We start from the raw sequence: 22,675 nt of genomic DNA, 5'->3' as shown, positions 1-22,675 counted from the left end.
GTTGCATGTGTGTAAGAAATAGTTGCTATTTTCTTCAAAAAGAAATAAGATCTTGAAAATATTTTCTTACTTGTGGGTTTCTGTGTTCACCACCATTTTCATATCTGGCCTCTTTCTAGTCTTCTAAGAAATATTATAGACTCAATGTGCTTCTTATATGCATTTTCTTTTCAGGGACCTGATTTTCCCAATACATACATAAACCCTTCTGGCCCCTAGGGATGATTGAGGGTCTTCAAATAGCTCAGAGAATAGTTGAGAACTTGAGCACTGACTAGATATTTTAAGATGTTGAGTAATTATTATTACTCTCTAATGATATTGGAATTGTGTTTTTAAGGAGTCTATATTTTAGAGAGGTACAAGCTGAAATATTTGTGGATGAAATAAGCTATCTGCGATTTGCTTCCAAATAATATGGGGGGTGGGGGTAGGAATGGAAGGGAATACAGATGAAACAATATTGGCTGTAAGTTGATCATTTTTACAGCAAAGTTTTGATACCTGGGAGTTCATTATACTACTCTTTCTACTCTTGTGTGTTTGACATTTTTCTGTGTCGAAAATATAAAAATAAGTAAGTAGTAAAAGGAACCCCAGAGATATATGTCTTCACAGATACCCCAAGATGTCCAGCCACATTTTGCAATTTATTTGACAATTGGTTGGGGAAGACAGTGCGTTATATAGACTGTTTTAGACTCTCCAGTCTGTGGAGCACGGGGGCTCCAGATTCACTCATTTGCCAGCATTATGTATCTGATTTGACTTTCCTGGAAGCATTCTTACTAGTTGCTCATAGGCTGATATCTCCATTTGTTGTGACTCCCACAAACGGGCTCAGATACAAGTAGGAAGTCCGGAAGTGAATCAGCTGCAGATATGTGTTACCGGAAATGTAAAGATGAATAGAAAGCCTTTGGGTACAAGAAAGTGGTTCCAGCAGCACCATAATACTGCCCGCATTCACTGAGCATTGCAGTTGATGGGGTAACAGGTATGTCTTCAAAGCTAAGAGAACGACTAGGTCCCTAAGACCAGCTGCTGCATGTGCTCAGTTCTTAGTGATCCTATAGATGAAGGAAGTTCTCCAGCATTGGCCTGGCATGTATTGAAAATGAATTATCTCTTTGATTGTTGTTTTCCATTATCAGTTAACGGGGCTGTTCCAGTTTACGGTCAGACTGGCATCCGAGACAGAAGCTCGATTCACCTCGGTGGAGAGGATCAATCACTACATTAAGGTCAGAGTCAGACTGCTGTAGGCCTTTTACCATGATCTGACTCCTCCTGGAGTCGGTTTACCCTTTGCTACCTCAGCTGGGTGTACAAGGAGGAGGCTTGTGTTCTCTGCGTATCTAATCCCGCAGAATCTCCAGCAGTCTCTCCACCGTGCTTGGAATAGGGAAGAGATTACCGTTAGAGTTTCTAAGTATATTTGTAATTTATGTCGAGTTGAGAACTTCATTGGCTAATTTCCAGAACGTTCAGAATCTTGTCAGTTCAGCTTAACTGACTAATGGAGCATTTTCCTTGCACTGTTTAAAACCATGTATTGTTTTAATTCTTACTGTAGTCCAATTGTTCTTAATCAGGATGGCCATCAGGATCCCTGAGCTTTTGACAGGACAAACGTGGCCTCAACTCTGGATTCTGTTGCAGTGAATTGGGGTAGGACCCAGGCTTCTATAGTTTGAAAAACTCTAGCTAATTCTAAACTGCTCTCCCAGCTTACAAACAAGTAAATTTAATTGATACTGAGAGTATCCAGCTCTTCCCACTTTTCCCCAGGAATCCCTTCTGTCTCGCCGTGGGTGGCAGGCATCTTGCTGCTGCCCTAATTGGAACTCTTAAAGCAATTTCCTACAGGGGTGTCTTAGTCCATTTCACACTGCTATAAAGAACTACCTGAGACTGGGTAATTTATGAAGAAAAGAGGTTTAAGTCACTCACAGTTCCGCAGGCTTAACAGGAAGCATGGCTGGGAGGCCTCAGGAAACTTACAATCATAGCGAAAAGTGAAGGGGAAACAAGCATATCTTCCCATGGCAAAGCAGGAGAGAGAGAGAGAAGGTGGAAGTGCTGCACACTTTCAAACAACCAGATCTCCTGAGAACTCATTATCATGAGAACAGCAAGGGGGAAATCCGCCCCCCGATTCAGTCATCTGCCACCAGGCCCCTCCCCTGACACATGAGGATATTATACAATTCAAGATGAGATTTAGGTGGGGACACAGAGCCAAACCATATCAAGGGGTGTCCAATCATTTGGCTTCCCAGGGTCACACTGGAAGAAGACTTGTCTTAGGCCACACATAAAATAATACTGATGATAGCTGATGAGCTTAAAAAAAAAAATTGCAAAAAAAGTCTCATAATGTGTTAAGAAAGTTTACACATTTGTGTTAGGCCACACTCAAAGATGTCCTGGGCTACGTGTAGCCCAAGGGCTGCAGACTAGACAAATTTGCTTATAAAGAAGCAGCATTGTAAGTAGTTAGATTCTCAAATTGAACTCAATTCTTAAGAGTTATCTATTTTATTGAACTGCTGTGAGACTTTACAAGCATCTGTGTCATTGTTTATATGTGAAGAGTATATTCTGAGTTCCCAACACTTGACTTTGAAACATAGTTTTGAAAAATTAACTTTTTTCTTTTTTTCCTTTTTTTTTTTTTTTTTTTTTTTTTGAGAGAGGGTCTTATTTTGTCGCTCAGGCTTGAGTGCAGTGGCGTGAATACGGCTCAGTCCAGCCTCTATCTCCCAGACTCAAGTGATCCTCCCACCTCAGCCCCCTAAGTAGCTGGGACTACAGGCATGCACCGCTAGGCCCAGCTCATTTTTGTATTTTTTTTAGAGATGGGTTTCACCACGTTGCCCAGGCTGGTCTCAAACTCCTGGGCTCAAGCGATCTGCCTCTGCCTCCACCTCCCAAAATGCTGGGATTATAGACAGGAGCCACAGTGTCTGGCCTGAAAAATTACTCTTTCACTTGGGAACTGAGTGTATGTAAACTGAATTTTCTAATAGAGATGTGTTTCACTGATTTGCTTTGACAGTGAACCTCCTTAGTGGTGGAATATTTCTTAAGCTTACAAATGAGTAACTTTCTTATTCTCAGAAAGGATGGCAGGTGGCTGCCCAGTGTATCTAGTAATAGCTCTTCTTTAATATTTAGAAATTAGCCTCTTTGCACACTGTCGTGGTATGTCGATGACCCATGTATGTACATATGTGCAGTGTTTGAGTTAAATGTTATGGCTGGTGAGAGCCTCATGCTGGAGAGGTCAGGATTACGGTCAGTGGTGGTACAAAGTGGACTCTGCTGAAACCGGTCACATTTCAGAGGCCTGCCCTCCCACTGACTGTCCCAACACAGAGTCCTTCCAGCTTGGAGTTTTGGACTTCAGGCTTAAGCCCCCAGAGTGCTACAGTCTTTGACCCTTACTTCCCCCATAAGGCTATATACTCCATGGACAATTGCCAGAGAGTTTTAAAAGATCATGAAATACGATTGTTGATGACAAAAATTACCCAAGCAGTTATATCACAGCATTTTGAGCTGGAATAGATTCTCAAGATCATCTAATCCAGTCTCCACAATTTGCAGAGAAGAAACTAAGATGCAGGAGAAGTGGTGATCTGTCCAAGTCACACAGTGGCAAAATTAGAATTAGAGTCTGTGTCTCCTGGATTGACCAAGATGTGCCAGAATGCCAGGATCCAATTAGATGTTCAGTAAATATTAGTTTTCTTCCACCGGATTTAAGCCAATGGTTATCAAATGGTAGAATCCTATCTCAAAGAATTTCAGTAAAAACTGCTATGGTGGAGTGGCGGAAGGCCTCGTGTCTGCCTGTGTCGGTTTTCCCTTGGCCCCCAAGGCAGCTTTGTGGAAGAATTCCTTGAGACAAAAGGTAGTCCAAACACCACTCCCCTCCCCAGGCTGCTGCTAGTAGCCATAACACTTAGTAGCCATTGTGCTCTGTCTCTGTCTGGTTTAGTGATAATAAGCATTTACTGCCAAGGGATTCTTTCCTAGCAAGGTGACAGGGTGGCAGCTACCTCGGTGTGGCTACTATGGTTGTCCTGGTTTTATTTCTCTGTGACAAAGCCTGCAGCTTCCCAAGAATCTGTGGTCAGTCTGAACCGGCCACTCCTGTCTCCCCAGACTCTCTCCTTGGAAGCACCTGCCAGAATTAAGAACAAGGCTCCCTCCCCTGACTGGCCCCAGGAGGGAGAGGTGACCTTCGAGAATGCAGAGATGAGGTACCGAGAAAACCTCCCTCTCGTCCTGAAGAAAGTATCCTTCACGATCAAACCTAAAGAGAAGATTGGCATTGTGGGGCGGACAGGATCCGGTAAGGATGTGCAAAGCCTTCTTTGAATCCATTGGAACGTAGCAGTTTATGAAATACCACTTTCATCCCTTTAAACCAGATTCTTGTTTGTTTGATAAGCGATTAGTGTCTCAGCCCCCACTGAAACCAATTTTCTAGGTTTATTGTTGACCCCGCTTTGTTAACATTGAGTGCTGTTCCCAGTCATAAATGTGCACATTCTCAATGCAGAACACTGGGGCACACAGCCAAGTACGAAAGAGGAGCAGCACCCACAACTCTGCCACCCAGAGAGAAGCACTGGTAACATTTTGGTAGCTATCTTGTTAGGCTTCCTCTAGTAATATGTAGGTTTACAAAAATGAGGTCATTGACACATGCTGTTTCATGACCTTCTTTTAAAACTGTCAGTAGGCCAGGTGCAGTGGCTTACGCCTGTAATCCCAGCACTTTGGAAAGGCGAGGTGGGTGGCTCACCTGAGGAGTTCAACACCAGCCAGAACAACATGGTGAAACCCTGTCTCTACTAAAAGTCCAAAATTAGTCAGGTGTGGTGGCGCATGCCTGTAATCCCAGCTATTCAAGAGGCTGAGGTAGGAGATTGCTTGAACCCGGGAGGCAGAGGTTGCAGTGAGCCAAGATCATGCCACTACACTCCAGCCTGGATGACAGAGCGAGACTCCGTCCCAAAAAAAAAAAAAAAAAAAAAGGAAAAGAAATGTGTAAATGTAGATCCTCTAGATTTCTAGGGTCGGGACTTGAGTAATTTACTTCTTTTTTTTTTTGAGACGAAGTCTCACTCTGTCACTAGGCTGGAGTGCAGTGGAGCGATCTCGGCTCACTGCAACCTCCGCCTCCCAGGTTCAAGCGATTTTCCTGTCTCAACCTCTCGAGTAGCTGGGACTACAGGCACACCAGCTAATTTTTTTGTATTTTTAGTAGAGACGGGGTTTCACCATGTTGACCAGGATGATCTCGATCTCCTGACCTCATGATCCACCCGCCTTGGCCTCCCAAAGTGCTGGGATTACAGGTGTGAGCCATCGCACCTGGCCCCTTTTTTCTCACTTTCATTCCTGAATAGCATTTCAAAGATTGAACTTGTCTTCTTTTACTGCCTTTTTATCCTTGTGTAAGAGGTCTTTGATTCAGTTTTCATTAACTTTCTAGGCTGTATGCTTCTTTGGCATCAAAACTCTTCTAGCTTTTTACCTTGCCATTAAAAAAAAAAAAAGAAAAGAAATAAAAACGCTTTTATCTTTTCTGGCCAATTTATTTTAAAGAACTTTCTAAGGAAGAAAAGAAAAAAGCCATTTCCTCCTCTCTGTTTGAGGGAATGACTTCATGTCAAAACAAGACATTGCTCCAGGTCTTTCATGCTGGAAGGGAATCTTCAGCCAAGCAGAGTGGCTGTCCCCAAGCCTTTTTACTGTTCTCTGCCTTGAGCCCCTCTGCTGCATTGGTCCCCAGGGGTACACGGCTCCCCTGAAAGCTGACCGATGTCCCTTGTTGTGATTTCCCTTTAACACAGGTGAGACAGGCAAAACAGGCACCACAACTTCATTAAACAGTAGTTAGTGTCAGAAAAGAAATAAACAAGAAAAAGAACATAGCAGCCGGGTGTGGTGGTTCACACCTGTAATCCTAGCCCTCTGGGAGGCCAAGGTGGGTGGATCACCTGAGGTGTCAGGAGTTTAAGACCAACCTGGCCAACATGGTGAAACCCCATCTCTACTAAACATACAAAAAGTTAGCCGGGCGTGGTGGACACCTGTAATTCTAGCTACTCGGGAGGCTGAAGCAGGAGAATCTCTTGAACCTGGGAGGTAGAGGTTGCAGTGAGCCGACATTGCACCACTGCCCTCCAGCCTGGGCAACAAGAGTGAAACTCCATCTCAAAAAAAAGCCTGATTTACACTCTGTCTTAACAGAGCTTCTTCCAAGTTTCACGCTTCTTCCAAGTTTCCAGAAACTGGAAACTCTTCTGTGGTCATTCATGTCAGTCGAGGACTTCACTGCCTTTCTTACCAGCACATTCCATCAATGCAAAGATGGTCAGATTCAGAAGACTCTGAAGTCTTCCAGTCCAGGTGGTCCAAATCTACGTGCCTTTGTTAAAGTGGAACAACTTGACCCATTGCTTCAAGCACCATTCCTTCCTTGGCTTAGATTTTTTTTTTTTTTAATTATTTATTTATTTAGAGACGGAGTTTCACTCTTGTCTTGTTGCCCAGGCTGGAGCACAGTGGCGTGATCTTGGCTCGCTGCAACCTCTGCCTCCTGGGTTCAAGTGATTCTCCTGCCTCAGCCTCCCTAGTAGCTGGGATTACAGGTGCCCGCCACCACGCCCAGCTAATTTTTTGTATTTTTAGTAGAGACAGAGTTTCACTATGCTGGCCAGGCTGGTCTCAAACTCCTGACCTCAGATGATCCACCCACCTCGACCTCCCAAAGTGCTGGGATTACAGGCGTGAGCCACTGCACCTGGCTCCCTTAGCTTAGCTCTTAAAGCACTGCCTTGGCCCAGAGGGGGTGTCTCCCTCCCCTTCTTCTATCTGGGAAAGGGGCCAGGAACTGAGTCCCCCAACTCTGAACAGAGTCATTCATTTCTTTTCTTTTCTTTTTTTTTTTTTTTTTTTTGAGAGACAGAGTCTCGCTCTGTCGCCCAGGCTAGAGTGCAGTGGTGTGATCTCGGCTCTGGAGTCACTGGGATTACAGGCACATGCCACCATGCCCAGCTAATTTTTTTTTTTTTTTTAAAGTAGAGACCGGGTTTTGCCAAGTTTGCCAGGCTAGTCTCAAACTCCTGGCCTCAAGTGATCCATCCACCTTGGCCTCCCAAAGTGCTGGGATTACAGTGAACCACTGTGCCCACCGGCCTGGAGTCATTCATTTCTAGGAGAAGAACTATGCTGCTAAACAAACCAGGTTTCCTAACTTGTTTCTGGTAGAAGCATGTGGGGATTATTGCATTAGGAAGATGGGTCCTAATACACTCTCCTAATAGAGCTTTTTCCAAGTTCCTGGGCGTTACTTCTTCCAAGCTTTATGGGTGTTTTCAGGTTCCCATTAGGCTGTAAGACAGAGGTATGCCCAGGGGACAGATCCCGACAGTGGGGTTGTGGCTGTAGACACTGGGGCAAGGTGGGCTGTTTGTGCCCTCCATGAGTGCTGAAGAGACAGCGTCATGGTGATCTCGATGAGGCCCTCATGAGAGGTCTTTTACGACACGGAGGCAAAAGAAGGGTAGGAGGGTCAAGAACCAGGCATTCGGCCAAGGAAAATGATTCAACAGCTAAAACACTGTAGTTCTAAATCTAAGCCATGGAACCAAGTTGCAGAAAGGTAGACAGGACTATGGCAAACTTATTTTCTTTTTGGCACTATAGAGAGAGCACCTTTTAAATGTTTATGTCCTTTGACATAGTAGTTTCAGTTCTAAGATTCTTTCCCAAGGAAATCGTCTGAGGTAGCAGTGAAGTTTCAGCACTAAGATATAGGACACAACGTTATTACAAGTTTTACATAAACTAAATGTTCACCCTAAGAGGGCTGATTGATCAAGAATACGTCCACATGAGGGAATATTGCAACCACTAAAATTGTATCTTGAAAATGTTTTTTAAAATGGTTGACTGCCTGTTATACAATGCTTTTGTTTTGTTTTGTTTTGTTTGAAACAGAGTCTCATTCTGTTGCCCAGGCTGGAGTGCAATGATGTGATCTCGGCTCACTGCGACCTCCACCTCCCAGGTTCAAGCGATTCTCCTGCCTCAGCTTCCTGAGTAGCTGGGATTACAGGCACCTGCCACCATGCCTGGCTAATTTTTGTATTTATAGTAGAGATAGGGTTTCGCCATGTTGGCCAGGCTGGTCTCGAACTCCTGACCTCAGGTGATCCGCCCGCCTCAGCCTCCCAAAGTGCTGGATGGCGTGAGCCACCATGCCTGGCCAATAGAGTGTTAAGTGAAAAAAAGCAATTATAATATTGCATTTCTGATATGATCTCAACTCTGAGGAAAGACTGAAAGGAAGTGTGCCCAAAATGATAGAAGTAAGATTATGAGAGCTTGATGATGTCATCTCATATTACTTATGTAAAACTTTTCAAATGAAGATTCGGTTAACCGATTCTGCTGACCACTGTAATAACACTGGTCCCCTAAACCTGTTCTCTGCCATAGTTTCCTGTCACAGTAGAGCCATTGACAGCCACTCATTGAGTCGAGGCAAAACCTCCTTCCCGTGCGTGTTTGTTTATCCCTGGAACTTCTTCCATTCCCCAGCTGCTGCCGTGGCAACAAGAGGCCTTGTCTTAGTCTCTCTCTCAGCTGTAATGAGGGGATAGGGAGAGAAAAGGCATCTTGTCCTCTGGTTTGCCCCTCAACTGCTTGCTGTAAGATCTCTGTTCTCCTGACTTTGCCTAAGGAGCATTCAGCTCTGTGCACCTGTTCCTAAGGTAACCAGGAGGCATTTTTCCATTTTACTTTCATGAAAATGGAATGGTTGGCCAGGCACAGTGGCTCATGCCTGTAATCCCAGCACTTTGGGAGGCCGAGGTGGGCGGATCACAAGGTAGGGAGTTTGAGACCAACCTGGCCAATATGGTGAAACCCCATCTCTACTAAAAATGCAAAAATTATTTGGGCGTGGTGGTGCGCACCTGTAGTCCCAGCTACTCGAGAGGCTGAGACAGAAGAATCACTTGAACCTAGGAGGTGGAGGTTGCAGTGAGCCGAGATCGTGCCACTGCACTCCAGCCTGGGCAACAGAGCGAGACTCCATCTCAAAAAAAAATGAAAATGGAATGGTCCCTTCCCCTCCTTCTCAGGCTGAAGCTGTGTAATTTGAAGGTGTCTGCCTTGTATCTCAGGAAAGTTAATCACTTTTTTCTATCATTTTATACATTATCTCAGTTAATCAGTTGAAATAACAACTGACTAGAAATAGAAAAACAGTTGGCATTGCCCTGAGGCTAAACCAGCATTGTCCTCACAGAATTTGCTAACAGCTCCTCTCTCGCATGTCTTCTGACTCATCAGGGAAGTCCTCGCTGGGGATGGCCCTCTTCCGTCTGGTGGAGTTATCTGGAGGCTGCATCAAGATTGATGGAGTGAGAATCAGTGATATTGGCCTTGCCGACCTCCGAAGCAAACTCTCCATCATTCCTCAAGAGCCGGTGCTGTTTAGTGGCACTGTCAGGTGAGGACTTGAGCACGTGCATGCCTCGTGCCTCGCTTAGAGGCTGGGTGGGCACGTGGGACCACACGATGCTAGCACTACACCCTGGGACCATGAGTTCGCCATCTCTAGTCTGGTGCTTTTCCCACTACACCATGTGCTTGCTGGTGCAGAAGGGAGAGGCAGCCCCACTGCACACGCCACTTGGTTGACTAAAGGGGACAGGAAGGCCTGTAGCACAGCGCTGAAGAGGCCAGAGAGATCTGGGCTCAGAGCTCTGCTCCGTGACTTCGGACAAGTTATTTAACCACTCTTGTGCCTGTTTCCTTGCCCATAAGATGGGGATGCTTTAAAGATCTGTTGCTGTGAAGGTTGAGTAAGTTCATGTACATTATATAAGCACAGGGCCTGGCAAATGGTAAGCATTCGGCAAATGGTGGCTGCTGTCATCAGCCCCAACAACATCATCCTCACCTGCCTCCCACTCCATTCTGTCATCTCTCCTAGGTGCGCTAAAAGTTGCAGTTTTTGTTTTTTTTTTTGAGTTGGTGTCTCACTCTGTTGCCCAAGCTGAAGTACAGTGGCACGATCTTGGCTCAAAGCAACCTTCGCCTCCTGGGTTCAAGTGATTTCTCCTGCCACAGCCTCCCGAGTAGCTTGGATTACAGGCGCCCCCCGCCACGCCCAGCTAATTTTTGTATTTTTAGTAGAGATGAGGTTTCACTATGTTGGCCAGGCTGGTCTTAAACTCCTGACCTCAAGTGATCCATCCGCCTCGGCCTCCCAAAGAGCTAGGATTACAGGCGTGAGCCACTGTACCCGGCCAAAAGTTCCAGTTCCAATGGTGGCTTTCAGGCGTTATTAGTCCTCGTGTTATTTCGTTTTCTAGTGTCTTCTTTGATACTCTGGAATTATGTCACTTTCCGAAATCTGCCAAGATGCCAGAGATAAAATCCCTCTTCTTGGCCTATTAAAACAGACCAAGGAGAAAGCATCACATTATCTTTCCTAAGCTTACCTGATCCTACCTTTACCCTTAAGCTTCTCCCTCCTAAAAACAGTGGATTTCCATCATTTGTGTCCCTATTAAAAAATCATTCTAAAAGTAATTTTTAGCAGTTTTCAGAAAAATTGGTACCAACCTGATTTCAAATAATCATAGGCAGTGTTCAGACTTGTTTTAAAACTATCCCCTCTACCTTTGGAAATGGCATTTGAACTCAAGGAACTTTGGTAGATACCTTAGTCTGCTCAGGCTGCTGTATATAACAACATACCATAGACTGGGTGGCTTAAACAACAGAAATTTATTTCTGTCAGTTCTGGAGGCTGGGAAGGCCGGGATGGGTGTCTGCTGAAGGCCCTCTTCCTGGTTTGCAGATGGCTGTCTTGTTCTGTCCTCATGTGGCCTTTCCTCGGTGTGTGCCTGTGGTGTGTGCCCTCGGAAAGGAGAGCTCTTGTGTCTCCTCTTCTTGAGGCCCCACCCTCATGATCTCATCTAAACCATGATCTCATCTAAACCCCTCCTTACAGCCCCACCTCCAGATACCATCACATTGGGGTCAGTGTTTCAACAATTTAATTCTAGGGGCACACAAACCTGTAGTCCATAGTAGTAAATCAGCAGAATTCTCACCTGTGTTTGTGTAGAGTCAACACCCTAGGGTATGTTTATTTTGGTATTTCTGTAGTTGAATCTGGACAGCATGCACTGTATCTGTGGTTGATAATAAACCATTCTCTTTGGGTATTGAGGTAATAAGGTCAGACAAGCGATATCAGAAGAAAAGTAGAGTTTATTGGCTAGGCGTGGTGGCTCATGCCTGTAATCCCAGCACTTTGGGAGGCTGAGGCAGGTGGATCACCTGAGGTCGGAAATTTGAGACCATCCTGACCAACATGGAGAAACCCCTCTCTACTGAAAATACAGAATTATCCAGGCGTGGTGGCACATGCCTGTAATCCCAGCTACTTGGGAGGCTGAGACAGGAGAATCACTTGAACCCGGGAGGCGGAGGTTGTATTAAGCTGAGATCGTGCCATTGCACTCCAGCCTGGGTAACAAGAGTGAAACTCCATCTCTAAATAAATAAATAAATAAGGAAAATGTTGCCTAATTGGCTTTTCCCATAAATCTCTCTATATTTAAATGCCACAGGAACACCTTGAAAAAAAAATTGGCCTTACGATACTTGTTTTTGGCCATAAGAACTATTTTTTTTAATCATCATTTGGAAGAGAATTAAGAAATAAAGCATGTTAAATTTGAGAAAATGCTGCCACCAAGAAGCCTCAGTTTTAATTTAAAAATTTTATAGCATTTCATTTGGGTTTGTGAATTGGGAGCTTCTAGAGTTAGTGGTTAAGAATTGACCATGATGCCGGGCGCAGTGGCTCATGCCTGTAATCCTAGCACTTTGGGAGGCCGAGGCAGGAGCATCACTTAAGCTCAGGAGTTTGAGACCAGCCTGGGCAACATAGTGAGACCACGTCTCTGCTTTTTAAAATAATATAAAATGTTTAAAGAAAAAGAATTGATCGTGGGCACGTGCAGCTGCTGTGGGTAGAACATCATAGACCTGTAGCTTTAGTGGAATTGGAATCATTTATCTCCAGAGAAAGAAATGTTGGCTGCTTTGTGGCTAACTCAGTAGTTGGTATACTGCTGTCCTGGGTTTGTAGCTACTGAGCTTAGAGTGCAGCTTAGGAAGTCAGCTGTGCAAAGTGAGAAAATCGTTTCAGTTAAATTTTCTGCCAGCTCTAATTTTGGCTTTTTAGTCAGTAGTAGACACTGAGGAAAAATTAAATGCCAGACTTGTCCTTTATCCCCTAAGGTTTCCTTTTATCCTGTGAGGGTTCTTATGGATCCCAGAAAATGTTCAGCTCTTGGTATTCTTTTGTTTTTGAGACAGTCTCGCTCTGTCACCCAGGCTGGAGTTTCAGCTCACTGCAACCTCTGCCTCCTGGGTTCAAGTGATTTGCGTGCCTCAGCCTCCTGAGTCGCTGGGACCACAGGCATGGGCCACCATGCCCAGCTAGTAGAGATGGGGTTTCACCATGTTGGCCAGGCTGGTCTCGAATATCTGACCTCAGGTGATCTGCCCACCTCAGCCTCCCAAAGTGCTGGAATTACAGGTGTGAACCACCACACCCGGCCGGTATTCTTTTGCTTTTCTTAGAAGACAGAAAGCCTATGATGAGTTTCCCAAGGCAAAGGCAGGATACATGAGCTGTTTCCTCAACTACCTCCTAGAGACTCTGAATCTGGAAACTGCGCCTCCACCACCATTAGCCAGTATTGAGGGTGGGTACCTCTTCTTGAGACACCTGCAAACAATTAAAACTTGAAAGGAACTCTTAGGGGAAAAGCAAGGTAAAACCAAAATCAAACCAACAAAACTCAGAAAGTCACAAGATATAAATTTCTGAGTTGTTCTGTGTACAAATATAATTAATCTAAATCATAGGCCAGATCATGTGGGACCACACCCCTTCCTAGATTAGCCAGAGTGCTGATCCATTCTAGTACCTGCATCCCAGCCCTCCCTTACCTGCCCGTGTGGGCCTGAGTTCTCCGGCCTGTGTTTCTGCAGATTTCTATTGTTTTGCCCTCATGACTGGCTCCAAGAAGAGAGGCCCCTTTTCATCCAGGCCTTAAAACACTTTTGCTGGCCTCTGTCTCATGGCCCTAGCTTTCCCCACCTTCTCCCAGAGCTCCCTGTGCTTCCTGGACCCAGGAAACCCAGCCCTGGCCTCTGTCCTGTCCCCCGCAGCTGGAGTGTTTTTCATCCTGAGGACTGACCGGAGCCTGGCTAGGCTGACGATGAGCTGTCCCCAGCTGTCACTCTGGTCTCTCTTGAGTCTTGGTCCCCTGTGAGTGACGGGTACCTTGTCTACTCGGAGCACTTCTGCCTGGTGCCCATTCATTAGCAAGAAACAGTGTTCGCATTTCTTCTTCTTCAGGTGCCCTCTCCTTTTGATCTGCTCATTAATTTTTTTTTTTTTTTTTGAAGCGGAGTCTCACTTTGTCACCCAGGTTGGAGTGCAGTGACATGATCTCTGCTCACTGCAGCCTCCACCTCCTAGGTTCAAGCAGTTCTCCCCAGTAGCTGGGATTACAGGCACCCGCCACCATGCCTGGCTAATTTCTGTATTTTTAGTAGAGATGGGGTTTCACATTGTTGGCCAGTCTGGTCTTGAACTCCTGACCTCAGGTGATCTGCCCACCTTGGCCTTCCAAAGTGCTGGGATTAGCCATGAGCCACCGTGTCCCACCTGTCATAACCATCTTAATTGTATTTAACAAATGCTCAAAACTTCATGAGACAGACACCATTGTTAGGCATATTTTATTTTACCAAATAGTGAGGTTTCACTGTGTTGCCGAGGCTAGTCTTAAACTCCTGAACTCAAGAGATTCTCCCACCTCTGCCTCCCGAAGTGCTGGGATTATAGGCGTGAGACACCGCCCTTGGCCTTTATGCCTATTTTATATAGATGATGAAACTGAAATCCAGAGAGTGAGAGTAATTTGCCCAAAGACATACAGCTAAAAGTGGTAGAGCTAGGATTTGAACCCAGGCTGACTGGCTGGCTCTCCTCACTACACTCACTGCGTTGCCTCCTGAAGCATGTGTCACGACCCCACTATTAACCACAACCTTGATATTCCATCTCTCCAAAAAACAGACTTGCCTCTTTATGGATCTTGACCTTTAGTTACATTTCTTTTCCCAGCATCTTCAAAGTCTCATCTGCCTTCCTCATCTCAAAAACAAAAAAAGAAAGTCACCCAATCTATGCCTTTCTCTTGTCTTTTTTATTTGCTCTACTTTTGCTCTTAACTTTTTTCACCTAATCTGACTCTTAGCAACTAAAAGCCACAATCAGTCCACATTTCTGCTTACCTCAAAATAGGGTTTCCTTTAGTTTCCTGATAGAAGAAGGTACGTGAGTCCCAAAATCTCCTGCTCTGAAGACTGAGGCTGCTAGAAGCACCCAGCACAGATGACAGGGCAGCGTGGTTTACTACAGTGTTTTCTACTATATCCAGGGTGAATTGCTGTATTGTCTCACACTTTGGGAGATATTCTTGGCTTCATTTAGCAGTGGTCAGTGTTGACTATTGCTAAAAATAAAATATAAAGAACCAAAGATGAAAATGTACTTTTGGCAAGATAGGACTCCAGGGGTTCTGATTGTTAAAAATAACTGCCCTCATGTTCAGACACTTTTCTATCCAATCACTTAACTGAAACCGTTTGATTAAGTGGATGCATAACTTTGCTTTCATTTCTGTCTGTGGGTCAGACCCAGGACCATCTGGCTTCTCTAATGAGGGAAGATATTTTTCCACTCCTGATTAAGCTCCCTGTTGAGGTGGGTCTGGTCTGCCTTACTGTGTACCACCTACCAGTGTATGCAAACATTCCTTTTCTCTCTGGAACCCATTGTTTAGTGGTCTGAAGCTCCTTCAGCTGGTGTGATGGACCTGGATGAATTGAATGTTAAGCCTGGGCTGGGCACAATGGCTCACACCTGTAATCCCAACACTTTGGGAAGCCAAGGCAGATGGATCACCTGAGATCTGGAGTTCGAGACCAGCCTGGCCAACATGGGGAAACCGTGTCTACCAAAAAATAAAAGTTAGCCAGGTGTGGTGGTGCACACCTGTAGTCCCTGCTTCTTGGGAGGCTGAGGCACAAAAATTGCTTGAACCTGGGGGGTGGGGCAGAGGTTGCAGTGAGCTGAGATGCTACTGCACTCGAGCCTGGGTGACAGAGTAAGACTCTGGCTCAAAAAATAAGAATGTTATGCTTGTTGTCATATTCACCCATAGAAAATCTGATAGGGCCAGCTACTCAGTGGGCAGGAGACTGCACTTTTGTGTACAGCAGTTCCTGCTTCTCTGTGGTTTCACTTTCTGCAGTTTCAGTTACCCATGATCAAGCGGGGTCCAAAAATATTACATACTATATTTTGTGAGAGACAGACCACAGTCAATCATGTTCATTACAGCATATTGTTATGATTATTTGATTTCATTATTGTTAATCTCTTACTGTGCCTAATTTATAAATTAAACTTTATCATAGGTATGTATATATAGGGAAAAAAAACTTGGCATTTATAGAGTTCAGTACTATTTGTGGTTTGAGGCATCTACCAGGGCTCCCTGAAGCATACCCTTGTGGATGACGGGGGACTCCATGCCTGCTGTTTCATCCAGCGGCATCTGATGGACTTACTCGCTGTATTTGTATCCTGGGGCTGTCACAAACAGTTTAAGCCACAAACTAGATGGTTTCAAACAACAGAAATTTACTGTCTCACAGTTCCGGGGGCTGGAAGTCTAAAATCAAAGTGTCAGTTGGGCCATGCTGCCAGTGAAACCTGTAGGGGAGGACCCTTCCTTGCCTCTTCCAGCTTCTGGTAGTTGAGGCCATCTTTGGCATTCCTTGGCTTGCGGATGCACCCTCTGGCCTCTGCCTCCATTGTCACATGATGCCCTCCCAATGTTTCTCTGCCTTCACATGGCCATCTCTCATAAGGACCAGTCATATGAGATTAAGGGCCCACCCTTCTCTATTACTGTGGTATGACCTCATCTCAACTAATTACATCTGCAAATTACCCTATTTCCAAATAAGGTCACATTCTTAGGTACTTAGGTGTCTCTTGGGGAGACACAGTTCAACCCATTAAACTGTACAGTATTAAACAACACTTCCTAGGCCAGGGGTAGTGAGAAGTGAGCATGTTCCAAGTGGGAAAAATGCTGTGCAAAGGGCAAGAGGCACTGGAGAGCAGGGCGGGTCAGAATCTCCCAGGAGATCGAGAGACGCCCAAAAAGCAGAAATGAGGCAGTGCCGGCCTGCTCTCCCCCTCTCACCAGAGTTCTGTGATAATGACGTGATTGTATTTGCATGCCTGTAATTAGTAACCCCAGGTACGGAGACAGGTGTGTGGCATAGAGCAAAAGTCCATGTTTCTCCCAGAGATTTTCCTGTTTCCCACATGCCAGGCATAATTTTATGAGCAAAGCAAATTATTCTTAATACTTTTCAGATTATTAGACCTCCAAATGTTATGTGTAGATCAAGACAAGACATCCACAATTACTGTAACATCCCAGTTTTCCACCAAATACCTGTTCCACCACCAGCTCTCCACCCTCATCCTCAGTGGCAAAGATAATTTTTTCCTGTCCTAAACATTTCTAGTCCTGGCCGGGCACAGTGGCTCATGCCTGTAATCCCAGCATTTTGGGAGGCCAAGGTAGGCTAATCACTTGAGCTTGAGCGCTGAAATTTGAGACCAGCCTGGGCAACATAGCAGAACCCATCTCTACAAAAAAATACAAAAATAACATGGTGTGCGCCTGTAGTCCCAGCTACTCAAGAGGCTTAGGTGGGAGGATAGCTGGATCTCAGGAGGAAGACGTTGCAGTGAACCGAGATTATACCACTGCACTCCAGTCTGGGTTACAGAGACTAAAAAAAAAAAAATCTAGTCTCGTTCTTTTGGTATCACCTCTGATTTCCTTGAGGTAGATACTGTTGGCACAGTAAGCAAAAATGGCCCCCAAACTGGTCTTCTGTGCCAGGAAATTTCCTTTTTCTTGACTTGTCCTTTATTCTCTCTCTCCTTCTTCCTCCACCCTTCTACTGGATCAATTTCTTTTCCTGGTCAGGCCAGCTGTCGTGGAGCCCCATGCTCAATGACAGGGCTGTGAACCAGGTAGACCAAGAGAAAGAGGGTGCTTTTCTAAGTTTGTATGTACGGAGAGATGTATTTTATTTTATTTTATTTTATTTTATTTTATTTTATTTTATTTATTGAGATGGAGTCTCACTCTGTCGCCCAGGCTGGAGTGCAGCGGTGTGATCTTGGCACACTGCAACCTCTGCCTCCCAGGTTAAAGCAATTCTCCTGCCTCAGCCTCCCAAGTAGCTGGGATTACAGGCGCCCACCACCACGCCTGGCTAATTTTTGTATTTTTAGTGGAGACAAGGTTTCACCATGTTGGCCAGGCTGGTCTTGACCTCCTGACCTCTAGTAATCCACCTGCCTTGGCCTCCCAAAGTTCTGGGATTACAAGCACGAGCCATCGCACCCACCTGAAAGATTTATTTTAACAAATACATGCACAGGAAAAAATCTAGAAGGATATTTGGCAATATTTGCATTTATAAATTGTTCTATAACTGGTATTATTTACATAGTAAAAATAATAAAAGAATAAATCAAGTTTTATGGAGATGAGGAGGTGGCCCATTGTGCAGTCAGAGCTCCCATCTGGCTGGTTGGGGAATGAGCCGTCTGTGATTGTCAAGGTTTGGAGTCTTCTCTCCCTGTGCATGTGTGTTAAACATCTTCCACAGACAGCCTTTGCCAGTAGGTCGCTTCAGGGCGGGACCACTGAGAAATTCCTGTGTTTCTCCCTAGATCAAATTTGGACCCCTTCAACCAGTACACTGAAGACCAGATTTGGGATGCCCTGGAGAGGACACACATGAAAGAATGTGTAAGTGAAGAGCCTGGGGGAGCCGTGCTGCGATGGTGAGGGTGGAAGCACGGCAGTGCCATTGCCACACCCTGTCTGATCTGGCTGTGCTACCAGGATGCCTGTGGACGAAGCCTTCGTGGCAGGGCTCTCCAAGTCTTTCAGATACCTAGGAAAAGCTGATCTTTCCCAGTCCCACCTCCCACACTGCCCACGGTCATTTTGGCCTTGCACTATCCATTGATTGAAGATAGTAATGACAACTACTTAGAATTAAGTGATGCTTTTAATTTGTTTTATTAGTCATGACAGTGTAACATACTTTGAAGCATCCACATGTATGCAAAAGATGCATAACGTGGCCAGGTGCAGTGGCTCACACCTGTAATCCCAGCACTTTGGGAGGCCGAGGCAGGTGGATCATCTGAGGTCAGGAGTTCGAGACCAGCCTGACCAATATGATGAAACCCTGTCTCTACTAAAAATACAAAAATTAGCTGGGTATGGTGGTATGCACATGTAATCCCAGCTACTCAGGAGGCTGAGACAGGAGAATCGCTTGAACCCAGGAGGCAGAGGTTGCAGTGAGCTGAGATTGCACCACTGCACTCCAGCCTGGGCAACAAGAGCAAAACTCTGTCTCAAAAAAAAAAAAAAAAAAAAAAAAGATACATAACGGATTGAGTCTGCATAAAGCACACAGTGTGCATAAGGGCCACAGACCTTTTGGGATAACTCAGTAGGCCCGCACGAGCAGCTGTAGTGTACAGATTGATACCCCTGGCCTGGGGTGAGGTTTCTGGTGTGCCTGGGTTGAGTCAGGCCTGGGATCCCCTGCCCTAATTCAACTATTAGTAGATGAGCTCTGTTTTTTCCTTTCCTCTACCGGGATTCCTCTCATTTGAAGAGTAAGTTCTGCAGCTTACAATAAATGTTTCACAGTCACGGGCCTACAGCTTTGGACTTCAAAAGGAGAGTACTTTTCCTTACTCTATTTCCTATTGCATGACCATATTTTCAGAACCAAAACTTAAGGCCCACTATCTAACTCAATTTTGGGGACATGAAATCATTGGAATTTCTGGGATGTTTTAATGGTATAAAGCTAACAGAATAGTCTATTGGAATCATGGACTGCCCTGGAAGTGGGTCCTAGTGCGCATGATCAGTACACCTGCACCTTCGTTCCAGATGAGGCAGGTTCTTGGCTAATAGTTGTTTCATCTGTTTCAGAATAATTTCTTGTTGTCCTTGGATTTTCAGGAAATTCAGCTTAGTTTCTTACCCCTCCGATCTCTACTTTCCTTTTCCCTAGATTGCTCAGCTACCTCTGAAACTTGAATCTGAAGTGATGGAGAACGGGGATAACTTCTCAGTGGGGGAACGGCAGCTTTTGTGCATAGCAAGAGCCCTGCTCCGCCACTGTAAGGTAAGGCAGTTCGTGGTTGGCAGGGAAGGGGTAGCAGCAGAGAATGGCAACGTTTTAGTGCAGCCTTTCCCTGATGCAGTGGGGTCCAAAGGTATTCCTGGCTGTGAACCCTGTTGGCACTTTCTAAGAGCATGGCCAGTGAGAACTCTAACCCTGACACAGTTTGGGTATATCGGGTTCGGGTATGTTGGGTTTGGGTATGTCAGGGTCGGGTTCGGGTGTGTGGGGTTCGGGTGTGTGGGGTTCGGGTGTGTCAGGTTCGGGTGTGTCGGTTTTGGGGTATATCGGTTTGGGTATATCGAGTTTGGGTATATTGGTTCTGGGTATATCGGGTTTGGGTATATCGGGTTTTGGGGAGGGAGAACAGGGGTTGCTTTGTTTTTAACTTCATCCAAGACTGACTTTTGTTTCTGGCCATTGAGTAGTTTTGTACAACTGCAAACCATAGACATAGTATTTTTTTTTTTTTTAATTTTGAGACGGAGTCTTGCTTTGTCCCCAGGCTGGAGTGCAGTGGCACAATCTCGGCTCACTGCAACCTCCACCTCCCGGGTTCAAGCGATTCTCCTGCCTCAGCCTCTGGAGTAGCTGGGATTACAGGTGCCCACCACCATGCCAGACTAATTTTTGTATTTTTAGTAGAGATGGGGTTTCACCATGTTGACCAGGCTGGTCTTGAACTCCTGACCGCATGACCCGCCTGCTTTGGCCTCCCAAAGTGCTGGGATTACAGGCATGAGCCACGGAGCCCGGCCGATATAGATTTTAAAACTGCAAGAGACTTTAAGGTCATCAAATCCAACCCCTTCATTTACAAACAGGAAAAGGAATGTCCAGAAAGATTAATGTTACCAGCCATACTGGATTCAAGGGAAAAAAAGGATTAATTGCACATACTCACTGTCACAGAGCATGTAGGGGCAAGTATTTGATTAGTTTGGTTTTGTTTTGTTTTGTTTTGTTTTTGAGACAGAGTCTTGCTCTGTCGCCCACGCTGGAGTGCAGTGGTGTGATCTTGGCTCACTGCAACCTCCACCTCCTGGATTCAAGCGATTGTCTTGCCTCTGCCTCCCGAGTAACTGGGACTACAGGTGTGTACCACCACACCTGGCTAATTTTTGTATTTTTAGTAGAGACAGGGTTTCACCATATTGGCCAGGATGGTCTCGATCTCTTGACCTCGTGATCTGCCTGCCTCGGCCTCCCAAAGTGCTGGGATTACAGGCATGAGCCCAGCCTAGATCAGTATTATATAAATATGCTGTTATGGAAATCAAGGCAAACATGGTTTTGAAGTTGTATCACTTCTAAGTAAAAGGATATTTTTACATATATGTGTGCTTACTTAAAAAAAAACAGTAGATGGTATAAAACTTAATAATCAAATACATTTTGGTAAAATCTAGATTAACCAGAATGCTTAAGGAATTTAATCGAGTTTCTTTCTCCTCTGCTTCTCTGGCAGATTCTGATTTTAGATGAAGCCACAGCTGCCATGGACACAGAGACAGACTTACTGATTCAAGAGACCATCAGAGAAGCATTTGCAGACTGTACCATGCTGACCATTGCCCATCGCCTGCACACGGTTCTAGGCTCCGATAGGATTATGGTGCTGGCCCAGGGACAGGTACCGAGTCCTTCAGGGACTTTGGCTTGGCATATCTGGGAGGAAACTGGCTCCTGGCAGGGATGGACTGATTGCCATCTTTGTAGCGTTCTGGGCATTCAGATAAGCACTTGCAGCAACTCTATTTAGTTGCTATTGGGAGGGATGCAGCCTCCTAATCACAAGATTACTCAGGCACACTCTGATGGGGTTCTCATTTTACTTTACTATTTGTCCTTTTGTTGCTTGTGAGTAGTGACACTTTGACTTAAGTCAGAGAGTACATGTACTTAGTGATTCATTCACATCCACAGTGATCACCCCTGGCATACTTGGGCCAGAGATTATAGATACTTAGTGATTCATTCACATACACAATTATCCCTGGTACATGTACTCAGTGACTCATTCACATCCACAATGATCACCCCTGGCATACTTGGGCCAGAGAGTATAGATACTCAGTGACTCATTCACATCCACAGTGATCACCCCCACAGAGGCCTATTGAGACCAGCCAGCACATGTTTGCTTTTTTGCAATCACGTAGCAGCGCCAAACTTCTTACCCTGTTGTTTCAGGCGTTCCCACAGCCTGGCCCTAGCCTTGCCTTCTTCATTTTCCACTCTTCCCTTACAGGCGCCATTGGCTATGGACATCTTGCATTCTCCAAGCTTTTTATTTGTCTTTACTCAGACAGTTCCATCTACCTAAAAGGCCCTTTGCCCTTCTCTCCCCGATATCCACCTGCTCACAACTTGCCTGTCCCTGAAGAATGACATGGCCCAGATGCCAAAGCCTCCATGAAACCCCCTGGCTGCCTCAGCTGCCCTAGGCTGTATCGGTACCTCTCTTGTAGCTCTTCTGCCTCAGCTGATAGGAATTGTGCAATGCCCTGTCTCCCTAGAAAACTCCCTGAATGCTCTCTGAGGGCAGAGTCACCGCTCATTCATCTTTAGGGCCCAGCAGTGTTTAGCACTACAGTTCTTTGCACAGGTGATGTTAAGTACATTTATGTTAGACAAATACCTCCTTTGTGTGCCCCTAGGATAAAAGTAAATTAATAATTTGGAGGAAATAGCAAGACATTTATAATGGGTAACATGTCTTCTATTGTAGAAGCTACCACAGCAACAGCTACTATAATGGCTACTTCTATTGAATATTTACTGTGTATCAGGCACTGTGCTTAGTGCTTTACATATAATCTCTCAAAATTCAATCAGTCATCACAACAACCTAGAGAGAGACATAGCGTGAATTCTACTTTACAGATGAGGAGACAAAGTCTCAGGGAAAGTCCATAGGAAGTGGAGTAGGCCGGGTGCAGTGGCTCACGCCTGTAATCCCAGCAGTTTGGGAGGCCGAGGTGGACAGATTGCCTGAGCTCAGGTGTTCGAGAGCAGCCTGGGCAACATGGCGAAACCCCGTCTCTACCAAAAATACAAAAAATTAGCCAGGCATGGTGGCACACACCTGTAATCCTAGCTACTAAGGAATTTGAGGTGGAAGGATCATTTAACCCTGGGAGGCAGCGGAGGTTGCAGTGATTCGAGATAGTGCCACTGCACTGCAGCCTGGGTGACAGAGTGAGACCATCTCCAAAAA

The 22,675-nt window shown here is 45.3% G+C and overlaps 1 protein-coding gene across 9 annotated transcripts in view; it reads left to right on the top strand.

Annotated features, from left to right (window-relative positions):
- The window catches only part of ABCC5 (ATP binding cassette subfamily C member 5), a 95,281-nt gene that overhangs the window by 68,481 nt on the left and 4,125 nt on the right, over positions 1-22,675 (top strand). For 8 of the 9 annotated variants that reach the window (XM_077990587.1, XM_077990586.1, XM_077990584.1 and 5 more), the window contains 6 exon segments: positions 1,155-1,244; positions 4,174-4,363; positions 9,385-9,544; positions 17,972-18,050; positions 19,345-19,458; positions 20,924-21,088. In XM_077990587.1, coding sequence (XP_077846713.1) covers positions 1,155-1,244; positions 4,174-4,363; positions 9,385-9,544; positions 17,972-18,050; positions 19,345-19,458; positions 20,924-21,088 — 798 coding nt within the window. 9 annotated transcript variants of the gene reach the window in all.

The sequence above is a fragment of the Macaca mulatta genome, chromosome 2 (genome assembly GCF_049350105.2).
Source record: "Macaca mulatta isolate MMU2019108-1 chromosome 2, T2T-MMU8v2.0, whole genome shotgun sequence".
Lineage (NCBI taxonomy): Eukaryota > Metazoa > Chordata > Mammalia > Primates > Cercopithecidae > Macaca > Macaca mulatta.
The sequence above is the reverse complement of the archived record's forward strand: the minus strand, read 5'-3'. Positions and strand labels throughout refer to the sequence as shown.